Consider the following 17323-nt stretch of genomic DNA (forward strand, 5'->3'; position numbering starts at 1 on the left):
GCTTAGTATTATGGTTTTGCAATAAATGTGTTTTTAAATCAGTGATTATATCGTACAAGCACAATCACCTTTTAGTTGAGCATTTGAAGCAGTAGATGAATATCAAAAACTTTTATATATCCAACTTCCTTTTGTAGCATACCTTTATCATAACATTAATTTTTTACTGATAATATTTACCTATAAATAATAAATATTTTTAATTTCACGAAGTTCAAATATATAATTCCAGTTCGTTGTCTCATAGAAATCTCATCAAATCAAGAATTGATATATATTTTGATAAGCATAATACCCCCTGTTAAAAGATCTTAATTATATAATTTCATTTTAACAATTATCAAACGAATATCTGAAATGTTACCAAACATAACATGAATAATATTTTCCCCCAATATGTTATACAATATGCAATTTGTTATTTTTACAAAACTCACGTGCCTAAAACGATTTTATCTGCATACTTTACTTTTAGCACGTGCTTGTGCAAAACCAAGATATTCATTCATTTTTATGCTTATTTGATAACATAATTATAGCAGTAGTTAATCCTTTACACCCAATTACAGTAATTGTTTTATTATCTGATTGGACGTGAGCTGTTTCATATGCAAATACAGTCTTCCTGCTAACATTATTCAAATCAATTGTGCTTGAATGGTAATTAAGTATTTACATTACTCTTTTTATTATAAAGTGCATATTGTAATTGCTAATTGTAGAATTACATTCTTCTTTGCATTATTAGAATAATTTATACTAAACTTATTAGCGCATAATCATATAACAAGAAAGTAAATAATAATAAATTAATGTTCATGATTTACCAAAATATGAAATAAAAAGTTACCAAAATCTACATAGACAGTATAACTACAAACATTGGAATTCTAATATCAACATCTTTAGAGTGTAGTAATATAAGTATGAAGTAATACCAACTTAAACTTAAATCTATAATACCTGATTGCTGGATGGAGTATAGAATGTATTATATATGTAATATAAAGCTAGTAATATTACAGTGTTACTGCTGTAATATGATTTAAAAAACAGTACTTAGCAAGAGTGCCTTTTGCAATATCATAACATTTTCTTTTTGTATATAGATGTCATTTATAAATTAGCTTAGAAAATGTAAAAGCTGATATATTTACACTCTGTAATAATTAATATCGCAGAAAATCATTTTTGTTGCATTTTCCGTCATTAAGTTCCTTTTTTCTTTTTTTTTTTAGAATGTGCAGATATTTTAGTGTAACTTATTTTCCAGCCTTGTGCATCAACTAATTCTTAAAAATCATAGACTTACATCACCATATTCGAAGCTCCACTTTTCATAAGCTGCTAAACTTGCAGGTGACACTGATCTACGAATTCTTTTAAGCGAATCACGAAAATCTTGCATTGTAATATTGCGTACGGAATTAAGGTCCAATTCTTTTACTTGATCTGGATTAAGTTCTGTACAATATTAATACATCTTTTTTTACAAACTTTACGATATATCGTTTATACATACTTAATAATGATTAATTTATTTGTTAGACTATCTGGTCAAAATCTTTCATATCCATTCAGTCTAAGTAAGCATAATGGAAAATGTGTAATAGAAACTTTATATTTTATCTTACCTCTAATAGGGCCAAGTGCTGCATCCTTTGCTAAACCCGTTAAATCGCTTCCAGAATAGCCCTGAGTTAAAACTGCCATCTCATTTAGTTCTTCTGGTGTTAAAGGATCATTATGTTTAGCTAAAAGTCGCTTCAGTAACATAATTCTTGTTCGTAAATCTGGCAACGTAACATATACTCGCTTTGTGAATCTCCTTAATGCAGCTTCATCCAATTCTTGAGGTCTATTTGTAGCAGCCATAACTAATACCCTTTCTTCTGGATTACATGGCAAACCATCAAATTCAACTAAAAATTCCGTCTTCAATCGCCTATGTAATAATTGTCAATTAGATAAATATTAATCATTTTACATAAATGTCAAAACTTGAACAGATCTACCGTGAAGCTTCATGTTCATTATCTCTACGTTCACTTAACAACGAATCCACTTCGTCAACAAAGATCACAGATGGCTGTAATTCTCGTGCTATAGCAAAAAGAGCTCGTACTAGCTTTTCTCCTTCTCCAACATATTTCGATGTAAGACTAGCAGCAGATATTGAAAAAAATGTAGCGTTGCACTGGGTAGCCACAGCACGTGCAAGCAATGTCTTTCCATTTCCTGGTGGACCAAATAATAATAAACCTCTTGCCGGTGTTCGTAAGCCAGTAAATAATTCTGGTCTTAATGAAGGCAAGATGACTATCTCTTGTAATGCTTGCTTTGCAGTCTGTTTTATAAAAGAAAATATAAAATTGTAAGTTTATCTACTATATTATGCATTTTTCCTTATTTAACAATTTATAGATATAAGATAGCTACAGACTTCTTGACCAGCAATGTCCTCCCAATGTACTGCTGCACCTCCTTCTAAAATCTCATCTAAAATTACTTGTGCAAGTTTCGGATCTACACCTTTTAAAAGAGGTACTTTTCTTGTAGGTGTTCCTCTATTACTGTTTGATGTAGTTGGTGTTCCTGGTCTCCTAACAGGTGAACCATTTCCAGGTACTGATAATTGTCTTTTTACAGAAGGTGGCGTAGATGATGGTTTAATAGGTGTAACTCTATGACAAGATTGTACTGGTGTTGAGCGTCCCATGCTGCGTGGTAATGTTTGACTTTTGCTTATAACTGTCCCCACTCTTTTTCCAGGAACAGATAATTTTCTTCCAGATGCTATAACAACATAAAACAAATAATACCCAAATAATAAACACATAAAAATGAAACTATTAGTACTTTTAAATATGAATCTCTGTTAACTCTATTTATAGTACTATTACAAGGAATAAAATACAAGACAAACACTTTGCAATGAAAGAAGTAATTATTAATAATTTCAATCAATATAAAAAGAATTAAATATATTTGTCAAACTAGTATGCATGTGATATAATTAGACTACATTTATAATACATATGTAATATATGATTAAAATATTAAGAGCATACATTACATTGTTAATATTTCATATATATAAAATATTTTATATTGTTAAAAAGTCATATATAGTAGTGAACAAATGATATTTGAGCACTAAATATGAGATTACAAAATAAACATAAAAATGTTTTTTAGAATATAAATGTAACAAATACTTTTTAGACTACTCTAATGTGTTTTTCAAATAAAACTTTAAATGTTTATATGAAGCATACATTCATGCATATAAACTAATTTGTCTTCTTAATTCATTGTTTCATATAAAGTATATATACACATGCATATAGTATCATATATATATATATGTGTGTGTGTGTGTGTGTGTAGTCTCATACATACCTACATATAAATAATTCTATTTCTTTTTAAATTACTTCATTCTAAATTCAGATAAATATATTACATTACAAAGTGTGGCAAAACTATGTTAATCATAGCAAATAATATAACATGCTTGCATTTATTACTTGTTGTATTACATCAAAAACTAATAATAGATGCATGTGTTAACAATGGAATAGAAACAACAGTTTTACAGAAGCAATTATCAAATTTACATTCAAAATCTGCATTGTAAGCCCAAAACTTCAGACAAACAGTACCTTCAGAATGGGCAGAATAGTTTTTTGGTGAACGTGGCCTTAACTTGGGAATTTGGGTACATGTATTCTGCCCTATGTTCACTGTTTGTGTACTGTTTGTGTTTTTAGTATGATTTGTATTTAAAGAAGATCGAGTTGTTTGTAATGTGTGTATATTGCGTCGGACCCTCAGATTCTTTCCTGGATGTTCGTTGTCCATTTTATTTCCAGGAGCACGATATTCATTGCAGATATCCAGTTTTTTCAGCTCACACACACTCACTACAAAAAGGAAAAACATTCTCTGCCATGCTGCAGTAGGCTAAATAGCTAAGTACAGTTTGAACCCATAAATTTCGTTAACTTTTGTCCAAATTGTAAACTATATAATTAGTACTTAGATTTGAAATGAATGCTCAGATGGCTGTTAGGAACGCTACTATATGAAGTTTGGCTACTAATTTGTACATAAAAATTTGCGTCGCTTATGAAAAAAACATATTGTGCCAAAAATGAAACCATTAAAAAAAGGGATAACGCGCGCATGCATACACACACGAGTACATTCACGCATAAATACTCTCGCGCAGACACACACATACACACAGATGCACACATACGCGTGAACAATATAGAACAATTAACACATGAGCATGCTAAATACATAAATATTGTATTATTCTTAAGCTGTACCATAACTTTATTTAAGAATACGTTATAATTATAAAAAAAATTTATAAATAAGTGATATATAATTTTGTTAATATAAGTGGAACAGCTTAAGAAATGTGCCATGTATTTAAAATATTTGTTTACAAACCAAGAAAATCAAGTCTATCCTTTGCCATTGCCAAATTAGTGCGCATTTTATCATGAAGTCTTTGTGCATGTTCCCATACTTCTCCTCGACCACCATTACATTCTATAGCTATTCCTTTTTCTAATTCTCCAATTCCCTTCTTATAAAGTTCAATTGCCATTTCTTTCTGGCCTAATAAAAGTAGTATTGAAAATGAAATATCAAAAAGAAGCAAATTATAAGAAACAGGTAATCTAGATATATCTAAGAATACCTTCATTATCTTCGTCAATCTTAAGTGCTTTACTAATAAATTCAAAAGCTCTACGATGATGATGCTTTTGTTTTGCAAGTAATGGGTCTCCAGGGCCAGGACCAACCTGCCTTCTAGGCACTTGCGACATTCCCTCGTTCTCAGTTTGCCCAGGATTATTTAAATTATTATTTAAATTTTCACTAGACTTTTGACCAACTACGATCTCTAGCTGGCAGGTCTGCTTGCAAGCTTGTCTTCGTTGAATCAGCTGAGATGTAGATGTATATAAGTACTTAAATACCACAAATAACTGATAAAGAAGTGTCCTCAGAACATTGAACAGCAGTATCAAAGGAAAAGAAACAATATAGAGATTACGTTTGTGTACTGACGGCTGAGGGGTGTCGAGAAAGCGATGATTATGATGGTAATGATTATGGTGATGATTATTGCAGTTAATGGTTGTTGTTGTTTTATCACTATTTTCATTCTTCGTCACGCATAACTTTTTCGGCGACTTTGTGCCATACTTCCGAATTGGACGCCCGCCATCACTGTAAGACATTTCCTATCGCAAATTTTTGAATTCGTATATTCGTATGCTACAAAATACACACTTATTATCGCCAAATACAGGTTGAGTTAAACATTCTGACATTCCCAATGTTGCATAAATGTTGAAAATGAAAGACGATTTTCAAGTTGTCTTAGATCATCTTCTTAAAAAACATTTCGGAAGCTCAACAACTTAATCTTCCTAGAAACAGTTGCAGATTGAAGACGACGATTGTTTTCACTGGCGATTTGGCGAACGAGATAAAAGAAAAGAACGACAAGATTCGGAATTCCGTGGTGTTTGGGATTGGTAAATCATGAACGAAATAGAATGATCCGCGATCTTCTTCAGCATCGCTTGTTTTGATTCACGTTTAACTCGGAACATCAACGTGTAATATGGATTTACAAACATCAACAAACGTTGTTTTACAAAATCGTGTATACAAAAATATATACATAGAGAATCTTGTATTACATACATGCACCTCTGTATTTACTTCGTTTAATATGTGTTCTACATTCCACACGAGATAGATTACTTTATGCACTTGCGCTCTTTATCGGATTCTCTTGCACATGCGTGTATTTGTATATCCTTAATAATCCTGCTCAAACAATCTTTGATTCTATATATATATATATTTTATTTTTACTCATTTGTTATTTCATTTTAAAAAGTTTTAAGGTTTGCCCAGTGAATAGGTAATGGGGTTTTTTTATATTTATGAATGCATTTGCATATATATGTAGTTTTAAGATGCAACTTTCATAATATACAATAAAAATATGTAGCACTAAAAGAATTATTATTTTTTTGAATTCTTTGATTCTTTTAATTTTTAAACATATGAAGTCACAAAAAAATAATATTTATAATATGTACATATATGTCGGAGAGGGAAAGACAGCGGGATTTCCCGTCCGGAATGTTGGAAAAACTCCAATACACTAGTCCAGACTTTTACTATAGCCGCCCTTAAGTAATAAAAATAAGAAATAGTCTTAATGTTCCAATCTGACTTTATGACGATGGGTTTGGGCTCGAAGTGACATGGCAGGTCACCGGACGTAGCCACGGTCACGGGAGGGACATGTATCTGACAGAGGTATGAAATGATTATATGGCTCTCCTTAAAACAAAGATTAACCCGAGAGGCGGAGACAGGAGTATATAAGGGCAGCCTCTTTTGGATTAAGTGAGTTAGAGTTAGAGTTAGTTAGTTGGTTAGTGAGTCGTTGGACGACTTGCCGATTGAGTTATCGGGAAGTTACCCGAATCGAGTAGCATGTTGATACTAGTCCTCCCGTGGACCGTGGATTCGTTATCGAACCTGAATTCGTTGTCACCTCATCTGTCTCGACCATCCTATTACCATTACTCGTAGCCTCTGGTAGTGTCCACATTATAAATAACGGATGATAAATATCGGCTACATTCGCGACGGTAAAGTAAGTAAAGGTAAGTAAAGTAAGTAAAGTAAGTAAACGCCCCAAAATGCCAACCTGACTTCGACATATATATACATACGTGTTTTCTTATATTTCCCGGTACAATTTATTATTGATTGGTGATAAAATGGTTTGTCAGTTTATCATTTGTATCATATTAGTTCATAAGTTTCTGAGAGAGGGCCTCTCTTAGTATTCTGCCGCCATTTTCTTCATCAGTTCTGCGTTTTACATTCCAGAGATTGTATCAAGGCAAAATGTCGTCCGCAAGTGGTGATGAAAGTGAGATCACTTTAAATGAACCCGGTAAGATGATATTTCTGAAAGAAACTGTATCCAACATGACATAATATTGTTATTCATTTATATTTTTATACATTTACATAAAACGAAACAAAAATATTAATACACCCGGCAGCTGAGCAAAGACTTGCGAACCGCCATTAAACGAATGGCGTCTCGCACACGCATCTAACGTAAATATTTCATTCAAATTTTGCATTTTTTAAATATTTTTATTTTTTTTAGTACGACGTACGAGATCTAGCCGTGCACGTAAAACTACTGTGGTAGCGAAAAAATCTCCTGTAAAGAAACTTCTAGCAAGAGCTACACGTTCTCCGAAAAAAGTGCAAGAGATCGAAGAAGTGGAGGTGCGTAAATTCCATAATACTGCAGATAGTTCTAGCAATCATCAATGTATGTAATCGACATTTTATTCAATAGAGGTAACTAATTGCAATTTTTCAGGAGGAGGTGCCTGTATTACAAGAAGAAGTTGTAATGGAAAGCATTCCAGAGAATGGGGTGCAAAGATTTGGTGACATTATCATTGAACAGCATAATGAAGAAGATTCTTCTATGTTACATTTGGAATTGGAAGATTCTAGTGATACTACTATTCATGAAATTAATATGAATCAGAGTGTACAAATAGAAGTTCAAGAAAATGTACCTGATTTAGAAACATCTACATCTCAAATTGTAAATAATACATAATATTTTGTTCTTTTAAGTCATATATACCAGAATTTTACCTCGGAGGAATTATGTTTTATTTTTACTTTAGGATCATTCTAATACAGTATCAGATTGTATGATCATAGAAGAAAGTAGTATGGATAAAGTTGATATGTTGAATGAACGCGAACAAATGGATATGGAAGGACAAGATATTAGTAATGATGAAACAAATCAACGTGTATTAATAGATTTCCAAGAAGTTATGAATGATGATGGGGAAACAATAACACAAGTAACAGAAATCTTAGAAACAGAGGAAATTGAATCTGAAACTGTTATAAATGAAGGTACTGGAATTGAAGTTATGGAGGTAGATAGTCAACAAGAAACATCAGAAAGTATAGAAAATATTACGGAAAAAACTGTGCCTGATTATGATATGACAGGAATGGTGGAGATGACAGAAACAACAGAGGGTGATATGGAATGTTTACCTGAGAATGCTATTAAGAAAACAGAACCCGATACAGAAGCTGTATCTGAAGACGAATTGCCTACTGAAGCTGCAACAAAGGTATTTTATTATCAAAACGATAAAGAGTAAATATACATTTTTTTGTATCTATTTGTATATATACATATGTGTATCTGCAGTATATAATATTTTATCATTAACATATAGGAACCTGAAACAGAAGCAGTATCTGATGAAGAATTGCCAGCAGCAGCTCCTGCAGATTTAGGAGAAACTGAATCAGTTTCTGAAGATGAATTGCCATTAGACAGTGAAAAGAAGAAGAAAAGTGGAACAAAGACAATGAGTAAAACCCTGGAAAAGAAGAATAAAATAGAAGGAACAAGTAAGCGCAAAGAAGAAAATGTTTACTTAACAAACTTTTTTATTTTGTACTTAAATCTTTTTACCTTGTGCGACGTTCACTTTTACAGATAAACGTAAGTTAAATGCAGAAGGAGAGTATGATCCTAGTTCACCAACATCTGAAAATAATGACGAAACACCAGCAAAAAAAGTTGCGCTTTCAACGGAAGCAGATCCAGGAGACAATAAACAAGAAACTAAACCAGCATCACCAAAGAAAAAGACCTTACCGGAATTAGAAAAATACTGGAAAGCTGTTAATGAAGATCCATCAGATTTCACGGGATGGACATATCTTCTTCAGTATGTCGATCAAGAGGTAATTCGAAAAGCAAAAAATATATATATTGTCAAAATTATATCAAAATCATCTGTAATACTTGTTTATCATACAGAATGATGCTGAAGCTGCACGTGAGGCTTATGCGAAATTTTTGGAGCGTTATCCATATTGCTACGGTTACTGGAGAAAGTTTGCAGATTACGAGAAGAAGAAAGGCAACCCCGAAAATGTCCAAAGGGTGAGTCAATTCGTTTACCATATCTATTAGGTCTATTTCTCATTATGATATCATTTAATTAACGCAATCTAATGAAAATAGCTCGAGTTAGGAAGACGCGTGGGCAGTGTGCACGCACGTAAATATGGTTTTCCCTTCCAACAGCCTAGCACGTCTTGCGGCACCTATACGACTCTCTCCGTTTACCAAATAGCTAGTTACTTAATTATTCTGCGATATCTACAATATTATTGCGTATATTAATGTTTTACTTATACCGTTATATCAATATTCTACATATGATACGTAAGTCAAGCGAAGGCTAGTTGTTTCAATTTGCGATATTATCGTGCAAGAAATTGTGTGTAATATTTACTGTAAGCATTTGTACACATAGCTTACTACAGAAAGTATTGTAACTTAAGCATAAGATGCGGTACCTTACTTAATGTAAGTAAGATTGGGTTGGGTGTTAAATCAAAGTCAGAAACAAAGACTTAGGACGTGAACATGCCAGAGAGGGAGCAAGAAAAAGTGGCGGAAGACACAGAGGCACCCAGATCGGAACACTCCTTGACTTTAAGGTGAATGCACAATGCTCTGCAATCTCTGTGTTAATTAAATCTCTTTATTTACAGTACGCGTATGATATGTGAGTATACGTTGCTAAAAAACTGTAATGCTTATCGAAAGCTAAAAAAAACAAAAAACAAAAAAGAAATAGGTATAAGTCTACCCACCACCAGCCCAATCATTTGTAAATCGTTCTAAGTGTGATTGCAAACCATTACTACAGGTATTCGACCAAGGTTTGAAAGCCATTTCGCTCAGTGTCGACCTTTGGCTTCATTACATCAATCACTGCAAAACCGTCTATGAAAAAGATGAAGAAAAACTACGAGAACAATACGAAAGAGCTATTGAGGCATGTGGTCTTGAATTCAGGTACAAATTGGTTTCTATTTTATATATATGCTTACCTACTTGGATACTTATAATATTCATTTTTTGTTAAGATCTGATCGTCTTTGGGAAAGCTATATAAAGTGGGAATTGGAGGGCAAACGTCTAAGCAGAGTAACAGCATTATATGATCGCCTATTATGTACTCCAACACTTGGTTATATTTCACATTTCGATGCATTTCAAGAGTTCGTCTCTTCAAACTTACCCAATCGTATTTTAAATGTTGACGATTTTCTTGCATTGCGTGCTGAAGTGAAAGCACTTTTGAAGTCGGATGACAGTACTTCTACTTCAGCAGCAGATGATGCACCACCTGGAGAAGAACCGCCGCCACATGAACTTCCACCAACTGATGAGGAGACCCGTGCTATTAGAGAAAAAATCATTAGTAGTAGACGTAAAATGCACAAAGCTAATATTAATGCAGTTGCTGCAAGATGGTCATATGAGGAAGGTGTAAGTATGCATATTATATAATTTAGTGTAGCATTTATTACTTAATATTTAATCTCCATTCATAGATTAAGAGGCCATATTTCCACGTTAAACCTTTAGAACGATGTCAATTAAAAAATTGGAAAGAATATTTAGACTTTGAAATTGAACAAAAAGATCAGAATCGGATAATCATCTTATTTGAAAGATGTTTAATAGCGTGTGCTTTATATGATGAGTTCTGGATGAGAGTAAGTTTTATTTATTTTTCTCTAATTGAAAAAATCTCTACATTGAATGCTTTAAATATTTTTTAATTTCTTCATAGTTCGTTCGTTACCTGGAATCTTTGAAAGGTGATAATGTGGAAAAAATTAGAGATGTATATACGAGAGCTTGTATGGTGCATCACCCGAAGAAACCAAATTTACATCTACAATGGGCAACATTTGAAGAGGGTCAGGGCAATTTTGAGAAGGCAGCAAATATATTGGAAAATATTGATAATGTAATACCAAATATGTTACAAGTGGCATATCGAAGAATAAATTTGGAGCGTAGAAGAGGAGATTTAGATAAAGCTTGTACATTGTATGAAAATTATATTAGCAATAGTAAGAATAGAACCATTGCGAATAATATTGTAGTAAAATATGCACGATTTTTGTGTAAAGTAAAGAGTGATGTGGATAAAGCAATTAAAGTATTATTGAAGGTATGTTCATGTGAATTTCTGAAATACGTTTTACAAATTTGTTTTTTCTCATATGACTACATTTTATGCATTATGTAAATTATGCATTTTTAGGCAACAGAAAAAGATAAAGATAATCCAAGGCTTTATTTACAATTGATTGATTTGGGAATGCAAAGGACTCCTGTTGATACTCAAGAAATTGTAGGATATATGGATATGTTTATAGAACGAGAACACGCGGATCTTGAACAAAGAGTACTTTTTGCACAACGTAAAGTAGAATTTCTCGAAGATTTTAGTCCAGATATTCGACAAGTGTTAAAAGCGCATGAGCAATTCCAAAAATGTATTAAACAAGCAAAGGAACGGAAAAAGACGAAGAATGATGATACAAAAACGTAAGTATTATTTTTATAAAAAAGGTGCTTAAACTGTCCTCAATTAAATGTATTAAATAATTTTAATTTTATGTTCTGCAGAGATACTTCTCCTCCAAAGAAAGTTAAAACTGGAGATCAATCTAATGTACCACCTCCGCCTTCTGTAAGTTCGCAATCATCATACCAATACAGCAGCGGCCCAAGTGGACCATATCAGTCACAACAACAATTTCAAAGTGGTCAATACGGTGGTCAAGGCGGATATCAACAGGGTTATCAACAGTATCCACCTCCTTCCGATCCGAACTATGCCAATTATCAGAATTGGCAATATGGACAAGGAGGGCCACAGGCATATGGACCATACAATCAATGGGGATCTTACAATTACTATTAGAGGATAATACAAAATTTGTCTTGTATCAGCTTTCATTGCGTTGTTGTATCTACTGTACATTTTATAATTATTTTTTCATCTGAGGATGAGATAAAAAAAGAAAATTGTTTCAAGTTCCAATGACACATCAGTAACCTGACACGAATAATAGTAATAAATGTCGTACTGATGCTTCTTTCAACAATTCTTTGCATGAAACTCTTTCTTAATATATTTTAAATAATAGCACAGAAAATTGTACGCGAAAGTGCAGGAAATACTAAAGAATTTTCAACTGATGTTGAATATATTATTACAAACATAACATGATACAGGTAGTTGATAAAGATTGCCATACAGTATGAACACAAAGTACATTATGTGAGATATTTCCCAACTACACTATCTGCATTGAATTTGTATAATGCAATATTATGTTTAATTTTATTCCGTGACATTATATTATTTTTTCAACAGAAAAGCAGCAATTCATAAACGTTACCTATACGTTGTAATAAGTATTTTTTTCGCGTACTTAGTTTATAATATCATAGATTTTTTTGCTGATGTGCGTTGAACGTATCGCTTAATAAAATTAAGATATACATGTAAATGGAAAGATAGATATTTGAATATTTTACAAATGCTACGTAAGCGCACTTTATGAGATATTCACGGAATAAATATTGTTAATATTTGTCAGTACATTTTGATAAATAATAAATTAAAGAACAGACTATGTTTCTACAACATATAGAAATAGAAAATATAGTTATAGAAATTATGGTTGGAATCCTATTTTCATGTTTGCATATGTTATAATTTCGTATTTGTAACTAGAATCCGAATTTTGTCGTGAATCGGCATAGATGTCATATATATTAACCCTTTGCGGACGGGACGGTTCGAATTTAACCGTACCGTGGGACCGAGCTGCTGCCGCGATAGTCATTTAAAATTGCCAGCGCACATTTCTGCTTAGACGTGCTTTTCATTCATAAATGTTAAATTCTAGACATATGTACATGCACAGATTCTCCACAGGATAAATAAAATAACACACATATGAATCTTTTGGTTCTATCAGTTGTTTTCGCCAAACGCATATATGAGTTCCTCGGCCAAATTGATGGCTTACGCATAATGCATACATGCGGCAGTAGTCCGCAAGGGGTTAACACGTTCAGTGTGAAATCGATACATGTATTGAGGAGGAGGAATCTCTTCAGTGACGATGTCAATATATCGATATCACTTTTTTTTATTATGTATATTTTTCAACACTCTGACTTGTATTCTAGCCATTTTTTAAGAAAAACCAAATGAAAAAATTGTTTCCAATCTTTTTCAATACAGAATATAGAGATCGCAGAAATCCTTTCGCATTGAATGTGTTAAAGACATCTTTTTCCGTATGTGAAATTTTATAATTTCTAATAAATGAAATTGGAAAAGTATATGAATACCTCTGATAATAACAGTGTATTGCTTGCATTAATTTAGAATTTGAACGAAATATATTTATGACTGACAAATAAGAGAAATATAATTTTTAATTACGTTCTGAATTGATGTTTCAATTCATTTGCTACTAAATTAACCATTACGTTTAATAAATTTTCGATATTCGAAGGTTGCCGTTATGAAGATTATTTATGCAAATTATTAAATTATAAGGAAATGTCGGATATTAAGACAAAAATAGGAATATTTATAACAAATATGTTGTTTATTATGAAAACATTATTACGATTCCAAACAATTATAATTGCGAAATGCAGTTTTACTTACGAAACAAAATGCCTATGATAATCAATAAAACATGTTATAAGAAACTTTTTAAAATACAAGCAATTAATATTCATATTGCATTAGTAAAAAAAATATAATTTTTTTCGAAGAAGTTGAATATTATTATTAAAGGCATTAATTTCTTAAATATATTCGTTATGCAACTACAGCGCTTGTAGCCATTGTGTTAACTCCACAGGTACCATCTCCTCTATAAACTCTGTAATAACCACGCTCGCCCCATCGTGGGCCCCAACTATTCTTTATTATCCAATATGGTAATTCTTTATGGAAAAGAGGATATTCTGGAAAAAGATCTTATATAAAAATGTGTAAAAATTAATATATTTAAAAGATATATAAAAATGTACGTACTGCTAATGCCATATCCCACAATTAAAACGCCATGATCTAAATTTTTAGGATTGCATAAGAAGTTAAGTGGGTGTGAAACTCCTCCAAAATAAAACTGCATGGCATTGGCGTTAATTCCAACAGAAATTGGGCCGTTTTTAACTAGCCATTGTGCCATTCTCTTTTCATCTGATGTAATATTTACAGCACTGACAACTTGTACCTTAGCCTTATTTTGAAGGAAGTGGCATTTTTCATCTTTAGCATCATAAGGATAATCTGATTCTAATTCAAGACCTCCTAATCTTTCTATAGCTTTATAAGCATTTTCCATATCTCCTCCATTGCATCCTTCATCTAAAGAATCACAATCTACTAATTCCTGTTCGGATAAAGATAGCAATTGATTATGTTTAATTGCGTATTGTCCTTCCACGTTTCCAGTTACAGAAAACGCCCAGCATGATCCACATTGGCCTTGATCTTTCACAGGTGTAACTACACTGTGATCGCGCCAGTCGAATTTAAGTGGTAAAGAAACATCTGGTATTTCAGCTTCAGGAAGAGGTATTTCGTTTTCGTGTTTTAGTTCGGGACGAAGACCTAAATAACGAGCTTTAAATTCTTTAGGCGTGAGATCTGCAAACATTGTAACACCATATTCAGCTGTTCCTCGTTCGAACGTCTGTAGTTCTTCAATAATTTTTAAATTTTGTTTAAATATTTTAAAACGATCTAGTTTCTCATCGGCTGAATTGTATGTTTTTCCAAATTTCTTGATAAAAGCTTCGAATAATGTCTCATCTTTTATTTCTTCAGCTAGCTTTAACATTTTTTGATTATATCGACTACCTCGTAAAGATCGCTTTCGGCGTTTATTTGAATCACAATTGATAGTAATATCTGGAGATCCTTTATCTAACCATACCTGAGACCATATAGTAAACAAACATTCTTTAATTTCAGTTCCTTCTTTCAATTGACAACCATCTTTTTTACCTTTTGGACAGTTGCTTGTACCCAATTTGACCCTTATTTTATATAACAATCCAGATACTACTTGTTTTGAGGCGTCAACAATTTCTACTATCATAGGTTCATTTGAACCTTCAGAATTTTCTGAAAATTTCCTAAGACCCTTATCTGCAAGTTCTTTAATGGTAGAATCATTAACATTTTCATTAATAGGTGCGCCTGGAAGACCTGACCTTTTCTTTCTATACATTGTGTGTGATTTATTAATTATAGAGTCTACCTTTCTTGGATAAATGATTTCTTCTTTAACTTCTTCTCTGTTTATTTCTGGATCTAATTGAGTTTGTCTTGTAGGCAAATCAAAATCTTTCAAAAATTCACCAAATTCTTTTACCTTATCTTCAAACCCTTGAGGTTTAACATCATCATCACTTCTGTTTATGGAAATTTTTAGAATAGGATGTTCTGTCACTTCTGATTGTTCTGTTTCTTCTGATTTTTTAGTTGTGATATAAGTATAATTATCCAGAACATCTTTTAAATTTTCTAGAACTTCCCATTTTTCATCATTTGTTTCTGCATTGTTGGATGTTGGTGTTACAAGTGATTCACTGTTTAATGTTGAATAAGAATTAACATTCTCTTTAATCTCTTCATTAGCAACCATAGTGCAGTTATTCTTTACTATTTTACGGCTAGATTGCTGCCAAGGTTGTTCTTTGAATGTTACCAAGCATACCTTGACAGGAAGATTTGACTGTATAGAGCATTCTAATTGCTCTATTGCATTTTTCAAGCAGTCAGATTCTCCTATACGTAATAAAATTTGGTATTGTATAATATTAGATGAAGGTGGAACAACACGAGTTACTTTGACAATATCAATTACTTTATGCTTGAAATCATTTTGTATCAATTCATCCATTGATTTTATTACTTGTTCTCCAAAAGCAACAAATCCAGGCAAATTTGGATTTAACTCATATGGACATCCTGGACAATAATTAGGACTAGAAGCTCTCATTGCTATGAATGGTCTCTCATTATGATCTCCATTCTTTTGAATTTCATGATCTAGCTCAACACTTTGATTGTTAATAATTTGCTTGTCTAAATTTTCAATAACATGATCCTGATCCTGATTATTTTCTTGTAATTGCAATGGATCATCCTGTACTGACTGAGGATACAAATACATACATTGTATAGATTCTCTTAAAACATTTATATGTCCAAGTTCGTGTTGTTTCACTTCCACAGTACATGCTTCTCGAGGACAAGGTTCTAATGCTTCTTTGCAAGTAGGAGTTAAGTCAAATGTCAGTCTGTATATTACATATGGAGATTCTTCCTGAAGGTTAAAAAAGTAAACAATATTTTAAATCTAAGCTAGTACAGACAAATAATTAAAAAATTTCGATTATTATGTAATCAATACTTGATTTTTAGAAAGTTTATAGAAAACATACCAATTTTTGCGCGCTAATCAGGTTACCGCCCTTATATGTATGGTGCGTTGGAGAATCCTGATTCAATGAATTCAAGGCACTTTGAATTAAAGGCTCCGGGACATTTTGTACTGGTTTGTTAGTGGGACCAGAAGATACAAGGATTGAATTAAAGACAAATAGAAATAAAATGCGCGTTACACGCAGCAGTAAGCCTGCCATCTTACTGCGTACACTGCACGATGTTGACCTCCAACTGACGCAATTGACTCTTTGGTTGAGGTTTTAAATTCCTTTATATTACTGAATTAAGAATGATAATCAATTCTTAAAACTTCCGATCGCTAAATGAAAACTTTGATTTTGATCGTTCTACTTTTTATATAAATATTTATGTGACGTAAGCGAAAATAACAGATTTCGAAAAGAACGATAAATAAAGTAACTTGTACAATATAAATAGAAATGACAGATTAAAAAGTATATACTGGCTGGTACTCGTAATCGTTTACGCTAAAAAACATGGATTTTTCTCTTCGACTGTGAACTTATTATATATATCTTTTCCGAAGCATTTTTATTGCACCAAAGATAAGATAAACCTTATAATTTAATATGCAACTAACTGATATTCTATTAATTCTTGTAATTAACATTATAATGTAATATTAACAATATTAACAATATTTCATGTGATTGTAAAATTAAAATATTTTGTTGTTTTGTATTTCTAACTGAAAATATTTAGTAATTTAATATATAAAGTATATAGATTCGAATTTCAAAATTGGAACATTTATGATAACGTGTATATAACAATAAATATGTGGATAATGAGAAGAAACTAAAAAG

The 17323-nt window shown here is 32.1% G+C and overlaps 3 protein-coding genes across 7 annotated transcripts; 1 reads left to right on the top strand and 2 right to left on the bottom strand.

Annotated features, from left to right (window-relative positions):
- Nucleotides 1–520: 520 nt before the first annotated feature.
- On the bottom strand, nt 521–5805 carry LOC100745468 (spastin). 4 transcript variants are annotated; one of them, XM_033323171.1, is made up of 8 exons: nt 4718–5805; nt 4465–4635; nt 3666–3926; nt 2444–2796; nt 2016–2347; nt 1635–1945; nt 1313–1464; nt 521–628 (listed from the first exon to the last, which is right to left on the bottom strand). In XM_033323171.1, the coding sequence occupies exons 1-8, from the start codon at nt 5262–5264 to the stop codon at nt 605–607; spliced, it is 2151 nt and encodes a 716-aa protein (XP_033179062.1). In that variant the 5' UTR covers nt 5265–5805; the 3' UTR covers nt 521–604. The 4 variants fall into 4 exon arrangements, with proteins under 4 accessions (XP_033179062.1, XP_003492758.1, XP_033179063.1 ...); XM_003492710.4 differs by having other exon boundaries at nt 521–1464; nt 4718–5804; XM_033323172.1 differs by lacking the exon at nt 3666–3926 and having other exon boundaries at nt 4718–5803.
- Nucleotides 5806–6857: 1052 nt separating this feature from the next.
- Nucleotides 6858–12972, top strand: LOC100745272 (pre-mRNA-processing factor 39). 2 transcript variants are annotated; one of them, XM_012390635.3, is made up of 14 exons: nt 6858–7012; nt 7235–7359; nt 7457–7690; nt 7776–8016; nt 8116–8243; nt 8352–8529; nt 8618–8868; nt 8945–9070; nt 9846–9994; nt 10066–10471; nt 10537–10701; nt 10779–11165; nt 11259–11545; nt 11627–12972. In XM_012390635.3, the coding sequence occupies exons 1-14, from the start codon at nt 6964–6966 to the stop codon at nt 11922–11924; spliced, it is 3024 nt and encodes a 1007-aa protein (XP_012246058.1). In that variant the 5' UTR covers nt 6858–6963; the 3' UTR covers nt 11925–12972. The 2 variants fall into 2 exon arrangements, with proteins under 2 accessions (XP_012246058.1, XP_012246057.1); XM_012390634.3 differs by having other exon boundaries at nt 7776–8243.
- Nucleotides 12973–13611: 639 nt separating this feature from the next.
- On the bottom strand, nt 13612–16840 carry LOC100745708 (putative cysteine proteinase CG12163). Its single transcript, XM_003492712.4, has 3 exons — nt 16493–16840; nt 14070–16374; nt 13612–13999 (listed from the first exon to the last, which is right to left on the bottom strand). The coding sequence occupies exons 1-3, from the start codon at nt 16691–16693 to the stop codon at nt 13851–13853; spliced, it is 2655 nt and encodes an 884-aa protein (XP_003492760.1). The 5' UTR covers nt 16694–16840; the 3' UTR covers nt 13612–13850.
- Nucleotides 16841–17323: the final 483 nt, after the last annotated feature.

Source organism: Bombus impatiens, unplaced genomic scaffold, assembly GCF_000188095.3.
Source record: "Bombus impatiens unplaced genomic scaffold, BIMP_2.2 scf_0830, whole genome shotgun sequence".
In the NCBI taxonomy this organism is placed as follows: Eukaryota; Metazoa; Arthropoda; class Insecta; order Hymenoptera; family Apidae; genus Bombus; species Bombus impatiens.

What these genes read in the sequence shown, in the direction of transcription:
- LOC100745272 (XM_012390634.3), top strand. Translation starts at nt 6,964, where the DNA reads ATGTCGTCCGCAAGTGGTGATGAAAGTGAGATCACTTTAAATGAACCC. An exon ending in GAATAAAATAGAAGGAACAA is followed by an intron (nt 8,530 to 8,617) that starts GTAAGCGCAAAG and finishes TCACTTTTACAG; the next exon opens with ATAAACGTAAGTTAAATGCA. An exon ending in AAGAATGATGATACAAAAAC is followed by an intron (nt 11,546 to 11,626) that starts GTAAGTATTATT and finishes TATGTTCTGCAG; the next exon opens with AGATACTTCTCCTCCAAAGA.
- LOC100745468 (XM_033323171.1), bottom strand. Translation starts at nt 5,264, where the DNA reads ATGTCTTACAGTGATGGCGGGCGTCCAATTCGGAAGTATGGCACAAAG. An exon ending in GGATAGACTTGATTTTCTTG is followed by an intron (nt 3,927 to 4,464) that starts GTTTGTAAACAA and finishes TCCTTTTTGTAG; the next exon opens with TGAGTGTGTGTGAGCTGAAA. An exon ending in GGAGCTTCGAATATGGTGAT is followed by an intron (nt 629 to 1,312) that starts GTAAGTCTATGA and finishes GAATAATGTTAG; the next exon opens with CAGGAAGACTGTATTTGCAT.
- LOC100745708 (XM_003492712.4), bottom strand. Translation starts at nt 16,693, where the DNA reads ATGGCAGGCTTACTGCTGCGTGTAACGCGCATTTTATTTCTATTTGTC. An exon ending in TGATTAGCGCGCAAAAATTG is followed by an intron (nt 16,375 to 16,492) that starts GTATGTTTTCTA and finishes TTTAACCTTCAG; the next exon opens with GAAGAATCTCCATATGTAAT. An exon ending in TGTGGGATATGGCATTAGCA is followed by an intron (nt 14,000 to 14,069) that starts GTACGTACATTT and finishes ATCTTTTTCCAG; the next exon opens with AATATCCTCTTTTCCATAAA.